At 41.8% G+C, this 21,372-nt stretch overlaps 1 protein-coding gene across 1 annotated transcript in view; it reads left to right on the top strand.

Annotated features, from left to right (window-relative positions):
* The window catches only part of SERPINE2 (serpin family E member 2), a 58,646-nt gene extending 43,447 nt beyond the window's left edge, over nucleotides 1-15,199 (top strand). Inside the window, exons 5-9 of the mRNA XM_004457377.5 lie at nucleotides 7,476-7,674; nucleotides 8,863-8,963; nucleotides 10,773-10,859; nucleotides 13,375-13,458; nucleotides 14,456-15,199. Coding sequence (XP_004457434.1) covers nucleotides 7,476-7,674; nucleotides 8,863-8,963; nucleotides 10,773-10,859; nucleotides 13,375-13,458; nucleotides 14,456-14,493 — 509 coding nt within the window. The 3' untranslated portion in view covers nucleotides 14,494-15,199. The remainder of the gene's footprint in view (nucleotides 1-7,475; nucleotides 7,675-8,862; nucleotides 8,964-10,772; nucleotides 10,860-13,374; nucleotides 13,459-14,455) is intronic.
* The last annotated feature ends 6,173 nt before the right edge of the window (nucleotides 15,200-21,372 follow it).

A 21,372-nucleotide genomic window follows, 5' to 3' on the forward strand; every position in this document is an offset into this window, starting at 1 on the left:
AGAAAGAGATATGCAATGTCTGGTTCATTTCAGAAAGCAAGCTAGAGTGGCAGCTGCTGATTCATGTCATTTACATAAAATACTTTCTATATATTTATGTCTTCAGAGATGTTTTAGAGCAGGGGTTCTTCGCCTTTTATGTTCCACAGACCCTTTCACCAGTCAGGTGAAAACCGTGGACCCCTTACTAAGTCTACACTATACTGTGCAGCATGTAATAAATACATCACACCGGCACCAACACATCCCCACAAGATGTTTTTTTGCATTTAAATTCAAGCTCATTGACTCCTTATTAAGAACCCCTGTCTTAGAGGATGTTCAGTAAACATTAACAATAGTAGGATTTCAAAAGACTTACTATTTTTATTTATTTGACTTTTTTTAAATGAGCATGTACCACTTTTACAATCAGGAAAAAAAAGAAGACCAATCTCTGCCATTATTACCAGACCATACATAGATAAATAAGTCTAGTGAGTGTCTTTTATACCCTGTTTGACTAAAGCATTCTTGATCCAGTTTAAGTGAATCCTTTTTTTTTCTTCTGCAAGTTAGTTTTTGTGTCTGCAATCAACACCTGGACCTGTGGGTCCTAAATATTACCCTTGGATAATCTATGTTAGTTTCAGATGCACCTGTACATTCAGCCAGCTAGTTCTTTACATTAAGTTCTTTACATTAGTTCTTTACATTAAGAAATAGCTTACATGAGGAACACAGTAAACAAAGTCTCCTTTCCTTTTTGCTTATCAGTTACCAAGCTTCTGGGTAAAATTTTGTCATTCCCTCCACAAGTGCATTCTGAACATTGTTATGTCCTTAAAAGTCCTGCCCAAAGGTCTCCTCTGAGCACCTAGCACACTGAAAGTCATCCCTACTTGCCAGCCCTCCTGCTCCCAGGCGCAAGGCCATTTTATGTTAGGTCAAGCTTTTGTACATACTCTAATCAAAAAAATTAAAACTGGGGAGGGGATGCGCTCATTTACTGTATGTTTCTGTAGCTGGAAAAATAAGTCAACAGATGAAAATACAAGGATTCTATAGACATTCCTGTGGAAGAGTAAATATTTTTTAAATGCTCTCCTTGAGTATATAGGATGTTCTCAGAGAGAGAGTTATGTCTTTTTTTTTTTTTAAGATTTATTTATTTCTCTCCCCTCCCCCCCACCCCGGTTGTCTGCTCTCTGTCTATTTGCTGCGTCTTCTTTGTCCGCTTCTGTTGTCAGCGGCACAGGAATCTGTGTTTCTTTTTGTTGCGTCATCTTGCTGTGTCAGCTCTTCATGTGTGCGGCACCATTCCTGGACAGGCTACACTTTCTTGCTCGCTGGGCAGCTCTCCTTACGGGGTGCACTCCTTGCGTGTGGGGCTCCCCTACGCGGGGACACCCCTGCATGGCACGGCACTCCTTGCGCGCATCAGCACTGCGCATGGGCCAGCTCCACACGAGTCAAGGAGGCCCAGAGTTTGGACCTTGGACCTCCCATGTGGTAGACGGATGCCCTAACCACTGGGCCAAGTCCGCCACTGAGAGAGTTATGTCTTAAGGTAGCTTTTTAATAAGGAACTGATTTGTCTAGGAATGTACGTGTGTGTTTCATATAAAGTAGTGAAAGCATAAGCACATTCTTTTTGGCAAAGATCCAAACTCTCTAGAGCTGCTGGACACCCTCCGTCCTCTCTCCCTGATTCATACCCGCCTTTCTTCAGCCCTCCTCCACCCTCTCCTGAGCCCCTGAGAGGCTGTGACAAACTGTGGGTGAACCAGCAGGCAGTGGGAGTGGAGAAGTCAGGGCCTCGACTCCCCAGTCCTTGCCCTGCGGAGGGACCGTGGCCTCTGCATCCCCCCCCCAAAGGTCTCAGCTCCTGCCTTGGGGCTGATCCAACAGCCAATCCCCGGTTCCTTCCTGTTCAGCAAGGACACCCCTGGTCGCCGCCCATCCTCTTGCCCCTTTCAGCCTCAGGCTGGTGATACCCCACTGTGTGCGGCCCCAGGTACTATGCCTAGCTGTCTGCACTTGACCCATGCTTTGCAAGTAACTCTGCCTAAACAACACAGCCTGATGCCCTGTTTGCTTTCTACAGTGGATTCCCAACAGAAGGTGCCAGTCCTCCTCCCACCGTCCACCGTCACTCCCAAGTAGACGCTGTCAACAGCTCTGTGTCATCCCTTCTAGTCTCCTTTCTGTGCCTGTCATCGGGCTTTCGCTGAGTAGACTGGAGCTGGAAGCCAGTCACTGTCACGGGCCGAGCCTGCGTGTGCCTGACGGTCCCCCATGTCCCACTCTGGCCACCAAAGCTGCTTTTCACAATAAGTAATGGCAGGTGTGTCTTAATATGGCTGTCAGGAAAACACAGCAGTCTGCGGTGGCCCCAAGCCAGCTTTATTTTGGTGACTGCTGTCCACTCAGCTGACCAGCCATTTTCCACGTGTCTTATCCCATCTGTTTGGGTCCATTCACTGCTCAGGGATGGGCAGTCCCGGCGGGCAGGCTGCCAGCTCAGGGCCGAGGCTTCCCCGTCCAGAAGCGCTGCCCGGGTGCTGCCTCCACTGAGCCTCGCTACTCCTGATCACTTTGCTGGAACTTTGTCATTCAATTGCTCTTGTCTTTACTTTTTTCCAAGATGTCATCAAGATCATGGATGAGATCCATTTCATACCATTCAGGAAAGGGGGCAAAATTGAAGAGGAGGGGCACTCCCTTTTGATTTATGCCCCTTAAGTATAAATACCTCAAGGATAGAAACTTTCTGTATTGAAAAAAAAATGCCATAAAATCTTGAGAAGAAGCACATTTCAAAATACTCTAATAAAATAATATATAAGACAGAAAGTAAAAGTTCACCTATAATCCATTTCCCAGAATTAAAACCCTAATAGCTTCTAGATATATCATTTGAGACACTTTCTATGGATATATAAAATGTCTATAAAACTTTTTTCATCCATAGTATTACTCAGTAATCTCTATTCTGTAATCTGCTTTATTCATGAGATAATATACCTGGGAAGCTTTTTATGTAAATTCATGTGGCTCTCCTTGATCCTTTTATCAGCTGTAAAATATCCCATGGTATAAATGTACCATAATAGCCTATGGATAGCTATTTACTTTTTTCCTATAATAAAGAACACAGCAATAAACAACCTTGTACGGAAATCTTTTAGATGCTTGTGTCAGTACTTCTAATGGTAATTTCCTTGAATAGGAACTACTGGGTCAAAGTTGTTAGAAATTTTTTGCTTTTATGGTTATGGAATTAGACATTACAGACTTATTTAGAAAAAGACCACAAAGAATTCCCAGATTCATATTTCCATCTCACATCTCTCCTCTGAGCTGTCTGCCCATATTCTGTCACTACTTGGTTGCCTGTTAAGTTCTAAATGTATGTATTACTGCCCTCCCCCATCTAAGTCTTCCCCAGTCTTCCGTAGCTCAGCAAATAGCTCCATTACCCACTGAGTTGCTTAAGCCGTACGTTCTTCTCCATCAACTCCTGGCAAGAGCCTTTGCACTCCCGCCTAGAATATAGACACCTTGGTACAGTGACACCTGCTTGTTGTTTTCTTTTTTTATGTATCTTAGTTTCTACTGAGGCATAGTTTGAATAGCTCCTTAGAGTTCAGAAAAATCCATAAAGCCACCTGAAGTTGAAGGTATTTAGAGGGGCTTTGATCTATAAAGCTTTCTTGATGGTAAGTGTTTAAAACGTTCTTTCTGCTTTTACAAGCCAAGACAGGTTCTTAATGTTTCAGTGAACCTGGTTCCCTGCTGCCCTGCAGGACTTAGAAGTGGGAATCAGCGTACTTCAGAGGGCTTTCCAGAAAAGGGGCTCATCGTGTACAGAAAGCTCTCAATTCTTCTCCCTGTGTGTAATACTTGATTCATAACCTATTGTTTCTCATTAAAGGTTTTGTTGATTGTTTGAGAGGAAAGACTTTTTTCTCTTTTTCATTTCTTCCTTTTCAGAATGAATAACCTATTTTTATATACTTTTATTTTATTTTATATACTTATATTTTATATTTTTATATCCCATTTTTATATACTCCAGAAATTATCCTCCTCAAAGAGCATTCCATCTATTTTGCAGATGTTAAAGAACAGAGAGCCTGGGGCAGGGCATTTTCCAGGGTAGAGGTCTGGGACAATGAGAGGCTTCATGCCCCAACACTCCTCCCTCCCTCTCTCCCTCCCTCCCTCCCTCTCTCCCTCCCTCCCTCCCTCTCTCCCTCCCTCCCTCCCTCTCTCTAACTCTCTCCCTCCCTCCCACCCTCTCCAGCCCCCCCTCTGGTGGGAGGACCTTGTTCATTTTTACTTTATATGTGAGACTTTACATAGAACACCTTTCCTTAGTAAGTTAAAAACAAGTGTATATACATGGGATCACTTGATAAACATGATTATCTACAGATAGACGTTTTCTCTCAGACTTTTCTTTGTTCCCTTCATATGCAGTGTGTCTTTTCTCTTTCTTCAGCAATTGGATTGTGATGTGCCTGGGTCTCTTCCCCCACCCCACCCCCCACCCCACCTTGAGTCTTCTCGGAAGTCCTCTCGCTCTGCTGCAGCAGGCATGGTTTCTCTTGGCACATCGATTCCGTGTTTAGACTGAGCCGTGACATAACATTCAAGAAGTGAGGTTTTTCTCAAAGCTGCTTACATCCATACATGAAAGCATTTGCTCTGTGCCAGACACGGTGCTGAATGCTTTGCACGTAATTTATTTAACTCGCCCACCTTCTTCATAAGGTAAGAACTGTTATCCCATTTTACAGACTTTGGAGTTAAGTAACTTACTCGCCCAAGTTCCAGGGCTAGTGGGTGACAGAGCCAGGCCTCGAATCCAGGCCTTGGGCCCTTCAACTTAGCACTTGTCCTCTATAAAAGATACTGGGAAAACACTGGAAGGAGAGGAGGAGGTGTTCTTTTATCCCCCACTTCCTCAAGCCACCAAGTGAAGAGAACATGTACAGGTGTCTGGGTGGATGAGTCATGGCGACGTTTGTCACCAGCTCACGTGATCAGAGTAGAAGTGGGCCCAGGGAGAAATCAGAAAGCAAATGTGAAAGACTGGATGCCAAATGGCTAATGTATATTAATAACCCAAGAGGACAGCACTGACCAGTTGAGGACAGATTCACTAGGGAAAGTAAAGTGGAAGCTATTTCCTCCCCTTGTTCATAACACACCCCAATTTGTAATTTCTCATCATTAATAACCCCAATTCTTCTTATAAGAACAGTAAACATTTTTAGAAGTGGCAAAATGCCTATAGGCTTTCATTTCATGCCCCGGAGCCATCATTTATTAACTACATCCCAAATTCCAGAGTTTCTGAAAATTAGCTCTGCCAGAACTGGAACTTAATGAGCCCTTTAATTCTCAAAGAAAACATTAGGGGGTTTTTTTCTCTCTCCTCCCTATTGATTTTTCAGTTTCTGTGGAGAACATTTCATTACACAAGTTAGAAGTAAAGATGAAGAATCCTGCCTTTGATGCTTAAGTAGCCCCAAGACAGAACCTAGGACGGAGCTCATGTGTCCTGAGCTAAGTAAGGCAGGCCGGCCAGGGTCACCAAACAGCCCTGCAGGCAAAGGCAGCTCGATGGGTGGTGGGCTACGCCAGGCAGTTCCACAGGTTGCCCTCATGCTTCTTCCTTAGGGAGGAACCGTCCTGTCATACTGTAATGTCATATAATCTAACAGCTTCACTTCTTAAAAAATGATATTTTAAGAGTAAAAGTGTTTGTTATGTAACAAAGGTAAAGTTTGTCCTCTCTCTTACTCTCTTCTGCCTGACCCTCCCTCCCTCTTCTCTTAAATGGAGAACATTAGCTTATTGACGTTCAAAGGAAGTGACTGGCAAAGTCATCTCCCATAAAAGATCAGTGAAAATCATGAAAGAAGCTCTTTCTTTTCTCTCTCAACTATGTAGCCTTTCTGGATCATTTGGGGTGGGGTGGAGGGTTGGGCGACATTCACTGAGTGCCCACCATGGGCCAGGCACTATTCTGAGCACCTCATGTATATATTTTTTTCTTATTTAATCATCACAACGATTCTGAGATACACACCTTTAATATCCCTGATAACTTCATTCTACATAAAAGAGGCCCACAGAGGTTAAGGAACTTCACCAAAGTCACTTTTTAAAAAAAGTTCGAAGTGTTTAACAAAACATTTCAGAACTCCACCATAAAACTACGACTGGTTTTCCATTCATTTAATTTGTTTTTAGAGCTCTTTACGTTAGGTGCCTAATTTAAAATTTCCACAGGATCCTAAGGCATGCCCTGTGGAAAATGCTTTCCCCTGCAAGTTCATAGCCTCTCTGGGCCCTGGACATCTGAGCTGGGCATCTAGCTGGCCTGTGGATGAAAACCCCTGATGAGATTTTCCAGTGCTCATGCTGTTGAGTTGTTAAATATTTTAAATATCAGTCTCAAAGAGTTTTTATGTGGCATTAAAGGGTTCTAAGGTCAAATTGGTTTTGGAAACATGGGGATAACTAGAGCTGAGCAGTTTTCTTTCCTTCACAATGTCTCAAAGCCTTTATGGTACTGAGATATATTATGATTCTGCAAGAATTGAGTATACAGCATTTCCTAAACCTACTGGAATATGGAATCCATTTATCCACAGAGCAACTGGCAAGTTTAGTGTTCTCTAGACATCATTTTGAGAAATTCTGGTTTAACTCTGTCTTGACTTTTCATTAGCAAGCGGAAGTAGCATATAGTATCTAAAACCCTAATTACAGTTTGGAATGGGTAAAGAGTAGTAGGTAGTCTGGAGAATGAAGTAGGAAGATTAATTGTTAATATTAGGCATACCCCAGTTCAAGTCCTGGTGCTGCCATCTCAGTGGTGTATCCCTTGGCAAGCTACTTAATTTCTATATATTGTAGCCTCCTTATCCTTACTATAGAGCTGTTTACCCTTGCCTCGAGGGGTGCAGTGGATTCTAAATGTGTTGACGTGGTTGGTATGAGCCTGGCACAGAGTGGGCCTGAACATTGGAAGCTGATATAAGCTGCTTACCCCCTCCCTTCTCTTCACACACACACACACTCACACACCTAGCCTTGGCCAAAGGAATGTGTCTAAGGCAGCACAGTTCATGCTTTTATTTCTATAACAAGGGTCAAGTTCTTACAAAGCAACATATTCTACTGATTGGTATGAGCCTTGTGAACAAGTTAATTCTCAACACAAATGGTGTGATTTTCATGACACCAAAGGTGTACTGTTAAGGCACCTCTATACTGAAGAAATCGGATTCTTCACCAGGGAAGGAAGAAATAATCGTGATTATCTTTGTGTTTCCAAGGAAGCTATTTTTAGAAAAAGGCAAGCTCGCAAACTGAAATGCTCTCTTCCTCCTGAAGCTACCCTGGTGACCAGTAGCCACCTCTGCCACTTTTAGAAGTTGTCAAGGCTACACTGAACCTGCCTCTGATTTCTTTAGGGTCAGTCAGCACCCCCAATGATTTGTGGTACAACGTCATCGAGCTGCCCTACCACGGGGAAAGCATCAGCATGCTGATCGCGCTGCCGACTGAGAGCTCCACCCCACTGTCAGCCATCATCCCTCACATCAGCACCAGGACGATAGAGAGCTGGATGCGCACCATGGTGCCCAAGAGGGTGCAGCTCATCCTGCCCAAGTGAGTATGCCCTGGCCCTAAAAGAGAGAGAGAAAAGAGACTGCTCGATCAGGCTGGACACCAGGCAACGTGCGACTCAAACCTGGTACTTCATGAAGCCCTGTTTTGTCTGCAGAAATTGCATGGTGGGAATACCATGGTGTGCTTTTGCAAAAGCTCTCTTTCTATGGCAGGATAATTATAATGGGAAAGGAGAAAAGGGCAGCCGTGGTCTCTGAAACTCTACAAGACCACAAGCTCCTTATGACACAGAAAAAGCTTTTAACATAATTCCTTCTCTTCAAAAGATTCTGAGAAACACACCATAGATCATTATATGGAATGGATAAAAGTATAATAAAGTTGAGTAGTGGTCCCTGTGTTTCAATAAGGAACTTCGTTTTAGTTATTTCTTAAGCTTTAGCCAGGAGGTTGCTGAGAACCCAGGCCCAAAAGCTAGGTAACAGGGAAGTATTTTGAAACCACCTAAGCAGAGATTCTTACATTAATAGATATGGCAGTTTTCCTATTATACCCTACAAAAGCAAACAAACACCTTTATAGCCCATCTGTGATGAGAGTTCTACTCACCTCCCCAATCTGGTAAAACATCCTCTGAAACTGACATATTTACATAAACAACATAATCGATTGTAGTTACATAATCCCCAGGCCAAAGAACCCACAGATACCCAAGAAACCACATTATCCCCAAGTATAATAACTATATCACATATTTCTGATGTTTGTCCTCATTTTAACGGTAAATGCTTTCAAAATTCCTTTCAGCAGGAACATATCTCCTCTCTTGACCATCCCTAGTCCAGGAAGGATGGTGGCTTTAATTGCAGCCAAGAATTATAGACATGCAGAGTCCCAGCAGCTTGTTAGCACTCTGCCCCTCTCCATCACCCTAAGGAGTGCTTTTGTAGGTCCCTCTAAATATTGGGATGGGATGCCTATTGCACATGGGGGCGAAAACACCCAGACTTGCTGTTGGGATGTACTGCTCGTTTTGCCCATTAAGTGTTTGAGCACTCTGAGGATCTTCTCTACTTACTTGTTATTTAAATCTTGGGACTAAAATTTAAAATACAATTTAGATTGGTGTTCAGATCATACTTAAGTAGACGTTTTCCACTGGCACTGAATATTTCATTGTATATCATTTATAGTATAATGATTTTTTCCCCTTATTTTCTGCTTTAGGTTCACAGCTGTAGCACAAACAGATTTGAAGGAGCCTTTGAAGATTCTTGGCATGACTGAGATGTTTGATCCATCAAATGCAAATTTCACAAAAATAACAAGTATGTCTAAGTTAAAACGTTAAGGTTGAGAAAAATGTTAAAAATTTGAGTCTGATTTCTTCGAGGAGGAGGATTAGAATTAGGAATGTGTTGTCCTAAAATGGTCAAGGTTTAATTTGCTATGTTGCCAAATGTTGTTACTGATCATTTGAATCAGCGTAACTCATTTGTCCATATATTTCAATGTTTATTTCATGTGAAACCTAGGTGACTATACATGATTAAAGATGCATTTCATGTATTGTCCCTATTATGTAAAAATTTGGCTTTCATTTGGATATTAGCCTTTTTTCCCCCAAAATGATTTGTTCCTGTATTGAAAAATCAAGATTATTGAGTGCTCAAATACTTGTTTTCACCTAGCAACAGCAGCATGCTCTATAGCCAGATATGTCCTTTCGCATGTCATGCCCATTAATCTGAAATAATGTAAATTCAGATGAGTCTGATGAGAGCTCTTATTTGCCAAAGCAACTAGGTCATTTGCCAATATACATAACTTTTTCTAGAGTTATGATTGAAAGGTCAGTTCTTCAGCTTTTAAATTTATAACATAGCAATCCTTTCTTAGACAAATATTGTCTATGTAATGACTCGTACTTCATTTCATATTTTTCTCCTTGAGTGATAAACTCGTTCATCACCACCTCAGCTGCCTTCTAGCAAACACCTGAGTAGATCTGTTCTGGGGACAAACACAACTCCCCCAGTGACATTGCAGCTCCACAGATATTTTGACACCCTTTACTCCTTTCCTACTCAAACTCTGAAATCTGGTCCAACAGCATTAGCATCTCTGGGGATGCACAGGACCGTTGGAGATGCACAATCTTGGGTCCGACCCAGACCTATTGAATCAGAATCTTCCTTTTAACAAATGCCTCAACCCAATAAAGTTGGAGAAGTTCTAATTTAATCTGTACTTTCTCCTTCAGGGTTCTCTTCTGTAGCCTAAAGAGGTGGTGTTCACAGTGAGGACCAGGTACACTCAAATCTGAGACACGACCCCGTTCAATGTGCATCGTGGTCATAATCAGTCATTAGAGCCAGGGAGCAGTGTAGATTATAACATCAGCTGGCATGGGAAGCACCTTTTGCCTTTGCATCCAAACTCAAATCTCATCAGATAGTAACTTCAGTTTACATTCTCCTTGGTATTGCTGGAATGGTGAGGATTTGCTGAGAAGGAAATGGGTTTACCAGGAAATCCCTGAGACATAACTATATTTCTGAGTCCAGCCCTCCACAAGAGTCTAAACTCTTCTACTCGACACTCGTCTCTTACTAGTGTGCCCTTGAGATGAGCGGCTTCTGTTGTGAAAAGCCAGTACATGCTCTGCCACTAGCTGACTGTGAGGCTTTTGGAAACATTTCTCAGCACTCTGAGCCTCAGTTTCCCCATTGATAAACACTGTCTGAATTCCTTCCTGGGTCTGGTATTCCGTAATTGAAAAATAACACTGCTGGCCTGCTTCTTCTGGATAATTGGGCTTCCTTTTCAAAGTGCTGCCCATTTTACTCTTTTTCTGAAATCCTTGGTAACCAGAGTTGAATTGATAGAGACACTGAAAATATTTGGGGCCTGGGACTCCCTTCCCCGAAGTGAGGATCACAGTTCACTTAGTAGAGACTGAAATTCACTGCAGGTGACAGTCACTCACAGCCTTTAATCACCAACACTGTCAGAGGTCGCTTCTCCTGATACCGTTTAAGAAATGGAATTTGTCATGGCTTTGAGGTTACTTCATAAAGAGGATGATGACTTGTATCTCAAAGAAATGCTGTTTTTATTTTTATTTCCTGGAATAGGATCAGAAAATCTTCATGTTTCTCACATCTTGCAAAAAGCAAAAATTGAAGTCAGTGAAGATGGAACCAAAGCTTCAGCAGCAACAAGTAAGCACTGAGTAATGTGCCAGGGCTGGCTCCTGTATAGGGGAGGAAACACACTCAGAGCATTCGTTGACTTAGCAAATGTGCATTGAGCCAGGTACTGTGGGTTGGCCTTTGGGAGACAGGGGTAAGTATAGATGGGTCCAGGCATTGCCTTCTCGGAATTCCACAATCTGTTTCACTAAATAAGGAAAGCACTTCAGTGAGATAAATGCCTCTTGGTTCAAGGTGGGCAAACTTTTTCTCCAGAGAGCCTGACAGGACATATTTTCAGTTCTGTGGGTCCATATGGTCTCTGTCACAACTTCTCAACTTCCCTATTGTAGCTACAAATGAACAGGGGTGGCTGTTTTCAGTAAAACTATTTACAGAAACAGGTTTTGGCTCCACAGACAGTAGTTTGCTGACTCCTGCTCTGGGAGCACAAAGCACATTCTGACTTCTTGCTGGAAGACCAATCTTCAGATTGAAACAGAAGATGATAGCATGTAGGGTAGTAACCAGTCAGATCTATACAGGATGAAGTGAAAAATTAGCATCTACTGAATTGCAGCAGGAATGCTAGGTAGCCTCTTCCCTGATAATTAGAATGTCCACATCTGCTTTTTCTTCTAATGGCTTATATAATGAAGGGAAAAATAGAACAACTCTAAGTTGTTTCTTCCCCCTAATGATCCATATGCAATTGAATAAATAGACTTAGCCAAATTCTATGAGCTCATAAGGTGAATTTCTTAACTACACTTGCAGCTGGGTTGATGGTTTCTCATCATTAGAAGATAACATTTCTACTCTCAATAAACACTGTGTTGCCTTCCTTGAATAAACATGTATTTTTACTCCTTTCAAAGAGCATTAAAAACCAAGACTTAAAACAAGAGGGCTTGAAATTTTTAAGAATCTTTTTTTTAAATTTTCTGGATAAATACGAGTGACTTCTAAATTTGGCCTGAAGTTATTGACCAATTTTGCCAGCCAGTGTGACGCTTAGGACCAGCTCTATAATTTGTGGGGCCCAGTGTAAAATGAAAAGGTGGAGTCCCTTGTTCAAAACTTCTTAAAGATTTCAAGAGTAAATGCAGGGCCATTGTGGGTGGGGGCTTTGAGTCACTTCCCAGGTGACACTCCCACAAAGCAAGCCTGCTAACAACTGATTTTTTTTTTTTATCTAGGAGGTACCGGGGATTGAACCTGGGACCTTGTACATGTGAAGCAGGTGCTCAACCACTGAGCTACACCTGCTCCCCCTAATTTGTTTTTAATGACCCCTGGTCAGATGGTTTACCCTGGCAGAGCTGCATGCATTTCCTTGGTAACATCAGGACCGAGGCGTTGCCACTTTCTGGGTGGTTGGAGAAGAGGAGTAAGTGTTACTGCAGGCTTGTTGTAGCGGGCACTGGGTTCCAACAGGCATCCACCCTCCTGCAGCGCCCTGTCATGGGCTCAGAAAATGAAACCCCCGTTGGTAAGCTTGGCAGATCAGGCGTATCCAAGACCCACAACCCTGAAGAAGTTTGCTTTCTAGGTCAGATATCTACACCTGATGAGTGGAACAGCAAGATAAGGAAGTAGGTCTCCGATGAGAGTCTGTGTTGCCAGGGCAAAGGAGATTAGAGTGTGTCCTGGGTCACAAAGGAGAAGGCATGGACAAGTTGAGCATTGAGCTGAGTTTTGATCAACAGAAAGGATTGGGTTAGGCCAAAAGGACCCAGGACTCCATCAGCGAGGCAGGTGGAATGAATAAAAAATAATAAAGACAGTGAATCTGTCCTGGGTGTTTACAATGCGGCAACCACTGTTCTAAGGGCTATAACTTGTTTAATGTCATTTCATCCTCATTAAAACCCTAGGAGGAGTTGGTACTTTTAGCAACAAAGATGGCATTTTTGTAGAATAAACGAGACGTTAAAATACCATGGGGGAAGCGGACTTGGCCCAGTGGTTAAGGCGTCCATCTACCACATTGGAGGTCCACGGTTCAAACCCCAGGCCTCCTTGACCCGTGTGGAGCTGGCCTATGCGCAGTGCTGATGCATGCAAGGAGTGCCGTGCCACGCAGGGGTGTACCTGCATATAGGAGCCCCACGCGCAAGGAGTGCACCCCGTAAGGAGAGCTGCCCAGCGCGGAAGAAAGTGCAGCCTGCCCAGGAATGGCACCGCACACATGGAGAGCTGACACAACAAGATGACGCAATGAAAAGAAACACAGATTCCGTGCCAGTGACAACAACAGAAGCAGACAAAGAAGAACACACAGCAAATAGACACAGAGAACAGACAACTAGGGCAGGAGGGGGGAAGGGGAGAGAAATAAATAAAATAAATAAATCTTTAAAAAAAAAAAGTACCATGGGCCTTGTAGGTGCTTGGTGAATGGTGAATGGTGACTCTTGGTACATGGCCAGCCTGTGGGATGCTAATTAATTGTGTCCTCAAACATCAGCACTGGAGGCTCCATCGAGCAAGCTGCCTTGCCTGGTACTGGGTATACAATGTTTTTTTCCTTTTCTTTCCACAGCTGCAATTCTAATTGCCAGGTCATCACCTCCTTGGTTTATAGTAGACAAACCTTTTCTATTTTTCATCCGGCATAATCCTACAGGTAAGCAATTCTCCTTATCCATTTCACTTGTTAGAATGCGGAATGGAATATGGTAGTTGTAGCTGCATCCAAGTGTTGCTTTTAATCTGTTCCCCTTGTGTCAATAATTGCAAACACTTTTAATACTCTACCCACCTTGAAAAAATTGAGAGACAAAGCTGTGTTTACACAAAGTCATGGAATCTTTTAAATGCTGACAGGATTTTAGGTTTTTGCTTATTTTGGCCAGCAGCCCTTTGGGGCACACTTTTGAAATCTATTGATTCTTCCAGATTTTTAAAATAAATGCAATGGTTAAACCTTTGTCTTCACTGTTTTTAAGCCCACTCTATCGTTTTGACCTGGGAACAGTAATTCAATATAACTTGGCTCTATGAGTCATGGGTTCAGACTTGGCTCTGTCATTCAGGCACAACTTGTTCTAAAACAAGGACAGTAATTCCTCCCTTCTAGAAAAATTGTTATGGATAAATTAGATTGTCCTTGTAAAGGAGTGGCTTCATGTTGGTACAGATTGGGCTTCTAGTACATTTTTGGTTTTCCTATTTTTTTTTAATAATATAAAGTAAATCCTTATGCTTTTATCTTATTGTGGCTTTAGTGTCATAATTAAACAGTATGGTCCAGAGTTGAACAGTCCAATACAGGCGCCTATAGCCATATGTGACTATATAACTTTAAAATTTAAATTAACATGGACTATAATTTAAAATTCAAAAAATAAAATGAAATAAAATTTAGTTTCCAGTCACATTGGCCATGTTTTCAAGGGAAAACATGAGTCTCCATGAGACTAGAGGCTACAACTAGATTGGACAGTAAAAATATAGACCATTTCCATTTTTGCATTATTGCAGAATAATGTGTTCTATTATTACAGAGAGCTCTGCTTGAGAATAATAGGCTAAACATGGCTTGAGGCTTTCATTTTATTTTAAGGATTATTCTTTTATAAAGTTATGCATTTCTTTTATTTTTTTTTTCTTTAATTCTATAGGTGCTGTCTTATTCATGGGGCAGATAAACAAACCCTGAAGAATATACAAAAGAACCATGCCATGCAAAGACTACTTTGCTACGAAGAAAAGTCTCCTTTCCTACTTCTTTCATTGTTCTGTTAAATATTTTTGGACATTACTTTCTTTTTCAAAACTAGTTCTTAGGAACAGAGACTCAGTGATACAAACATTTCTGTTCTGGGATGTTTCAGAGAGAAAGAAGGGCAGGATGGCTGGAACACTGTACTGAGAAACAAATAGAAAGGCTTCAAAATGTCTAAAAGACTCTTTAAACTACTGAATGGTTACCTAGGTTAAAACCCTTTTGAGTATTTACTGTCCAGGTTAGGAGTTTTGTTTTGTTTTTGTGTGGCTTATCAGAAGAAATTTAATCAGTGTGACATGGGGCAGGGGTGGGGGGAGGACATTTTATGGTAGCTTTGACTCTTTTATGGAACAAATATTATTTGCCTTTTTAATTCTTTTTTCCCTCTATCCAGAGTTTTGGCAGTAAGCATTATTTTGGGGGTAGAAATAGCTAAATCTCTAGCCTCTGTGTTTTTGTTGTTGTTGTTGTTTTATATGATGCATGTATTCACTAAAAAGTTTTAAAAAACTGTCTTGCTAGACAAGGTTTGCTGTTGTGCAGTGTGCCTGTCATCACTGGTCTATACTCTTTTGATTTACGTTTTTGTATTTTGTACGAAGTAAAAATAAAGTGTTACAAGTAGTAAAAGGCAAAATGCTGTTTCTCTACAATTTGAAAGTACGACAAAAGAAACGAGGCCTTTTAAAAAATACTTGAGGGAAGTGGATGTGGCTCGAGTGAGTGGTTGAGCTCCTGCCTCCCACACGGGAGATCCTGGGTTTGGTTCCTAGTACCTCCTGAAAAAAGAAAACAAATGAAAAAACCAACTCAGGAAAGCCAGTGTGGCTTATGCCGGCTTCCCACATATGAGGTGGCCCCGGGTACCTCAAAAACAAAACTTGGACCACTTCTAAAAGGAACCTTTGCACTTGAGCAAATAGCAGAAAATTCAAAGCCCTTGGACTTTTCCTCCCTTTTTCCTACAAGCCTGGCAATCATTATCTAATGCTGTCTCTGGTTCAGAACTTCTCAGTTTACAATCACTTCAAAGAAGTAATTATTGCGGTAATCCCAGTTCTAATCTCACAGACATTTCACACCTGTAGTGATGGCTGAATAGTTTCAGAAAAGGGTAGGGATTTTGCAAGCAAGTGTAGAAAGAAGTTGCTGGATACTAATATATTTTGGAAATCTTGAGTGGACAGTGAATGTTTTATTTTGGTGATAGGCTGGAATACTTGTTTTTTTTGAAGTGATGAAGCTTTTTTTGTTTTGTTTTTTTGGGATAACTTTCTAAATTGAACTCATAAGCAGCCATCACAATCCTAAACTCGTCACTTTTGATTTGCCTGTTTATTTTTGTTTTTTGTTTTGTTTTGTTTGGAGTAGCCTTATCTAAATCAGAATCATGTAAAAGATGTCTTATCAAAACTTAAAAATATTTTTTTTTCTACTCGTCATTCCTTAACTACACATTAAAATCTCACATTCTACACTCCACCAATTTGCTGTAATTCTCTTCGGTCAGGTTGGTTGGGCTTTGGTGTTGGCAACTATTTAAGTATGTGTACCTTGGCCAATTGAGAAGACAGTTTTACTTGTGCAGGAGTAAATGCCAAAAATTACTTTGAAGGGGCTGCCTCAGGCCACCTATATGCTAGTAGACATGTTAACGATTACTAATGCCTCTTAGAACCTGTTTTACAGGGTTCTCCGGGTTTCTGATCCCATTTAATTATTTTAAATATTTTAAGATAGGAATCGTTTTGGCAGAAATGTAACTCCATTCATTCATTCAAATACCTAAGTACCAAGTACTGACGGTTAAGAGATAAATACATTCTTTTCTTAAGGAATTTAGCCTTGGAAGGGAGAGTCAGTTCTAGCACAGCAAAGCATCTTACAGTTGCAAATGTATTTATAAGATGGGTAAGTAGGACAAAGGGGTATGAATTCAAGACAAGATGTGAAAGTGGCAGCAAGGCCAAGACTAGATCTCGGGTCTTGACTTGAGCAGCACTCCTTCCAGAAAGGACCAGAGGTGTTTGCCCTTCTAATATTGTCTAACAAATGGCCTAGTATATGATACAGATGGCCTGCTCCCCAATAGTATAAACTGGGTCACGTTTTACTGGGCACATTTCTCAGTGCCTCTTGATGTACTGTAAAGTTTTAAGTTTGATATACAGAACTTGGAATATTCTCATAAAAATCATAATATCAAGTTTCATAGACTATTTACCTTCCCTATATTTTTCCCTTGATTTTCCAACTTGTTCATCTTTACCCCTGCCCCACCATTCAACATCCAGACTCTGACACTTGTTGACTTTTGGAAACTGTATATAATCTCAGAACTGGAGAAAAAAGTTTCTCAGATTACTTTTAGGCGGCGGACGTGGCCCAGTGGTTGGGGCGTCCGTCTACCACATGGGAGGTCCGCAGTTCAAACCCCGGGCCGCCTCAACCCGTGTGGAGCTGGCCCATACGCAGTGCTGACGCGCGCAAGGAGTGCCCTGCCACGCAGGGGTGTCCCCCGCGTAGGGGAGCCCCATGCGCAAGGAGTGCACCCCGTAAGGAGAGCTGCCCAGCGCCAAAGAAAGTGCAGCCTGCCCAGGAATGGCACCATCCACACAGAGAACTGACATAACAATATGACGCAACAGAAAGAGACAGATTTCCGTGCCGCTGAAAACAATAGAAGCTGACAAAGACAACGCAGCAAATAGACACAGAGAACAGACAGCTGGGGTAGGGGGGAAGGGGAGAGAAATAAATATTTAAAAAAAAAAGATTACTTTTAATGTCATTTAACCTTTTATCTTTTGACACACTTAAGTCAACGAGTTCTCTAGATCCTGTCTTACATCAAAAAGATATAACGTATGAAAACTCCTTTCCTTGAGTGAAACCAAATAAGATACTGAGTTTGAACAGAAGACAGACTGCAATTTCCCCAAAATAACAAAATGGTGGTCTTACGGAACACTGAGGACACCAGTGAATTCACTCATTTGACACTTTTGAGATTTGGTACTTTTAATTTGGCCTGAGACACAATGGAAAACACAAACTAATAGGCATTGACCCAAATGAGTTGAAAACTATATGTATTTTTGGCCTTTGATTTTGTCCTAAAAAGGAGATAGGCAACCTGAAAAGTGAACTTAACCAAGACATAGGGAATGGCTTTTGTACGGGTAACTTTTTGTTTTCCTGAAAATGGAAAGACTGAATGAAATGAGCGCTATAGAAGGGGGTCTAAGAAACTGAAGTAGGGATGGCTGGGATTTGCTTGGAGCCAGCAAAGTGGCAAATGCCCTCTTCCTAGGACTAGTCAGTGATAACTGGTGGGAGGGAGACAAGGCTTAGGTGAGCTGGTGGGTGATTTCTCTATCCTCAACCTCCCATGAATGCTGAATGACACTGTCATTTGCCCACCAAGAGTCCACTTTCAGAGGCCAAAAAGTGGCTGGCACCACCAGCTCCAAAGCCCCATTTGGAGATTCTCCAGACTGCCGCATTGAGACTCCCCTTCCAAATTTTGAAAAGGGGAGGTGTATGTTGTGATTTTAATGAGCAACATGCTCCCTCGCTGTTCTACATGATGCTAAGTACATTGTTAGTATTTGCAGATTAAATTACTGAATATTAGGTAGCAAGATAGAATTTTTAATTTCTTAGTGTTTCATGTCCTTCATCTTTAGTTTATAATCCTACCTACTGAAGATAGTGAAGGGTAGCAGGCCTTGTACCTACCTTTTCTAGACAAAAAACCAATCCTAGGACCAAGAACTGAGTCCTAGTGGCAAGTAGTGAGGAGCCTCATGGATATCACTTTCAAGTTAATTGATGGTAACCTGATTTTTGACTGTTTATTAACTATATATTCTATTGATAAATGTCTCTTGGACTTTACTGACACGTTATCTTGGTATGTAGATGTTGATGTCAATAATTTAGGGAAACGGACTTTGGCCCAGTGGTTAGGGCGTCCGTCTACCATATGGGAGGTCCGCGGTTCAAACCCCGGGCCTCCTTGACCCGTGTGGAGCTGGCCATGCGCAGCGCTGATGCGCGCAAGGAGTGCCGTGCCACGCAAGGGTGTCCCCCGCGTGGGGGAGCCCCACGCGCAAAGGAGTGCGCCCGTGAGGAAAGCCGCCCAGCGTGAAAAGAAAGTGCAGCCTGCCCAGGAATGGCGCCGCCCACACTTCCCGTGCCGCTGACGACAACAGAAGCGGACAAAGAAACAAGACGCAGCAAATAGACACCAAGAACAGACAACCAGGGGAGTGGGGGGAAATAAATAAATAAATAAATCTTTAAAAATAATAATAATAATAATTTATGTAAAGGAGGTATCAAAGTCAGGAAAGCCCTGCCTCCCCTATTTAACAAGAGAGATCCATTTTTTATGTTAATTACCTTGTTACTCAAATCTGCAAAAAATCCCAGATGAGAATAGAATATTTTGCAATTCTAATGCCTCTAGTAAAATGGTATATTCTGCAAATAATCAAATGACAGAGTTCTTCCTCAATTGCAGGGGGACGTTAATCTTTTCAATTTTCTTGTTTTTATTCCAGAAATTTTTCTTAAAAAAATCATTGGTTTTCTGGGAGCAGATGTAGCTGAAGATGTTAAGCACCTGCTTCCCATGCACGAGGTCCCAGGTTCAATCTCTGGCATCTTCTAAAAACAAAACAGACAAAACTCTCGTTGGGGAGCAGATGTAGCTCAGTGGTCGAGCACCTGCTTCCCATGTACGAGGCCGAGTTCAATCCCCAGTACTGCCTTAAAATAAAAACATTTGGGGAGCAGACTTGGCCGAATGGATAGGGCGTCTGCCTACCACATGGGAGGTCCGCGGTTCAAACCCCGGGCCTCCTTGACCCGTGTGGAGCTGGCCCATGTGCAGTGCTGATGCGTGCAAGTAGTGCCGTGCCATGTAGGGGTGTCCCCCACGTAGGGGTGTCCCCCGCGTAGGGGAGCCCCACGCGCAAGGAGTGCGCCCGGTAAGGACAGCCGCCCGGCGCGAAAGCGCAGCCTGCCCAGGAATGGCACCGAACACATGGAGAGCTGACACAAGATGACACAATAAAAAGAAACACAGATTCCCAGTGCCGCTGATAAGAATAGAAGCGGTCACAGAAGAACACACAGCAAATGGACACAGAGAGCTGACAACTGGGGGGGGGAGGCGGAAAGAAATAAATTTTTTAAAAATCTTTAAAAAATAACAAAAAAATAAATCATTCTTCTGATATTAGTGAAGCACTGACAGGCGGCCAGGTAAATGAAAAAGCGTGAACAAATATTAATGGAAAGCAAACACTGTCAGTACCAAGAAAGCCTTCTTTTTGAGGAGCATGTGTACTTACAGTTGTGACTTTTTGATTGCATGAATTCTGTCCCAGAAAAAATGTGTAGTTTGAAGGATGGGATTAAACCTAACAATCATTCTTGGTATTCAGAGAGAACTGTGGCATTCAAGGGCTCTGTTACGCAAATTTAAGAGCCACGGCTCTTGGTCCTAGGGGGTAGCAATAGAGGGTCTTCACAAACTGAGGTTTAGAGAGATGATACATGTCAGTTGAAAAAAAGAAAAACAAAGTGAACCTAGAGATCCAGACCTTGAGCAGAATGCTGCCAGCTGAGTATCCTCCTTTGGGGCGCACTCCTCAGCAGGGCAATGTTGTGAGCTGCTTCTCCTCATGGCAAGAATGTCCACATATGGTTTTAGGAAGTGTCAAGGCTGACATCAGGATTCCCTTGCCTTTGCAGTGTTTTCTCCCATCATAAAGAGATGTAGAGAAAAAGGAATAGTAAGGGGCAAAAAAACTGTACTTTAAAAATTTTATCTATGGCAGCCCTGCCCTTTTCCCTCTTTCCAGTAAACATACAAGAGTTCTACCTTCCATCCCATGGCATCAGAAGTGAATTGTTTGTAAATCAGATTCTTAACTTACAACATCCTGAGGTGAGGGGAGAAAAGTTTGCTTGCTTATGAAGACATATACACAGAATATTAGCGCTGTAAGGTGACTTGAAAAATCATGTTTCGCTGTAAGCGTTTGCCATGTACATATATAAGCTTTCCTGTATAGGCAAAAAATGCCATGTTCCCCATGATGGCACTTCATACTACTTAACTGTGAAATTATTAGAACACCATCTGGTGGCCAATATCAATATACTGCTAAACATAAAAGCCCCTATTCCATTCTTAGAGTTCAGTTTTCACAATAGTTCACTCTCTCATGACTATATAAAAACACTTTGAGAATAATCACTATTTTATATATGCATATAGTAGAAATATAGTATGAACTAAATTGAATGGAGTTTATATAATTGAGTCTGCAGACATTAATCTAACATTTTTGGCTAAGGAATTTTTCACAAAACTACTTTGGGCTTAGGGAATTGGACAGTAGGTAAAGGTGGAAACAGGCTATCAGAATTTCAAAGGAAACATTTGATACTTTTCTCTGGTGCCAATTCAGTTCAAGTGCTTTTATATCCCAACAACTTCCTTATGGTCATAACTTTCTTATCAACCTTTCTTATCAATTATTCAAAAAGCCAGTCTTCCAAAATGGCCACTGAATGATTTTGGTCACACGCTCCATTTGATGACATCCTCATACTCACAAGTTCCTCTTGCCCACACATCAATCTTAGGAAGAATTTACTCTCATTAAGTACTAACAAATTAAATAGTTGGCCCAGAGATCCAAGCTATTTCATATGGAACTATAAAAATACATTTAATCATTGTTTCTACATTCCAATCTATCATCGTCATTCTCTTGTGTGCTTTAAAAA

This window comes from Dasypus novemcinctus, chromosome 7, assembly GCF_030445035.2.
Source record: "Dasypus novemcinctus isolate mDasNov1 chromosome 7, mDasNov1.1.hap2, whole genome shotgun sequence".
In the NCBI taxonomy this organism is placed as follows: Eukaryota; Metazoa; Chordata; class Mammalia; order Cingulata; family Dasypodidae; genus Dasypus; species Dasypus novemcinctus.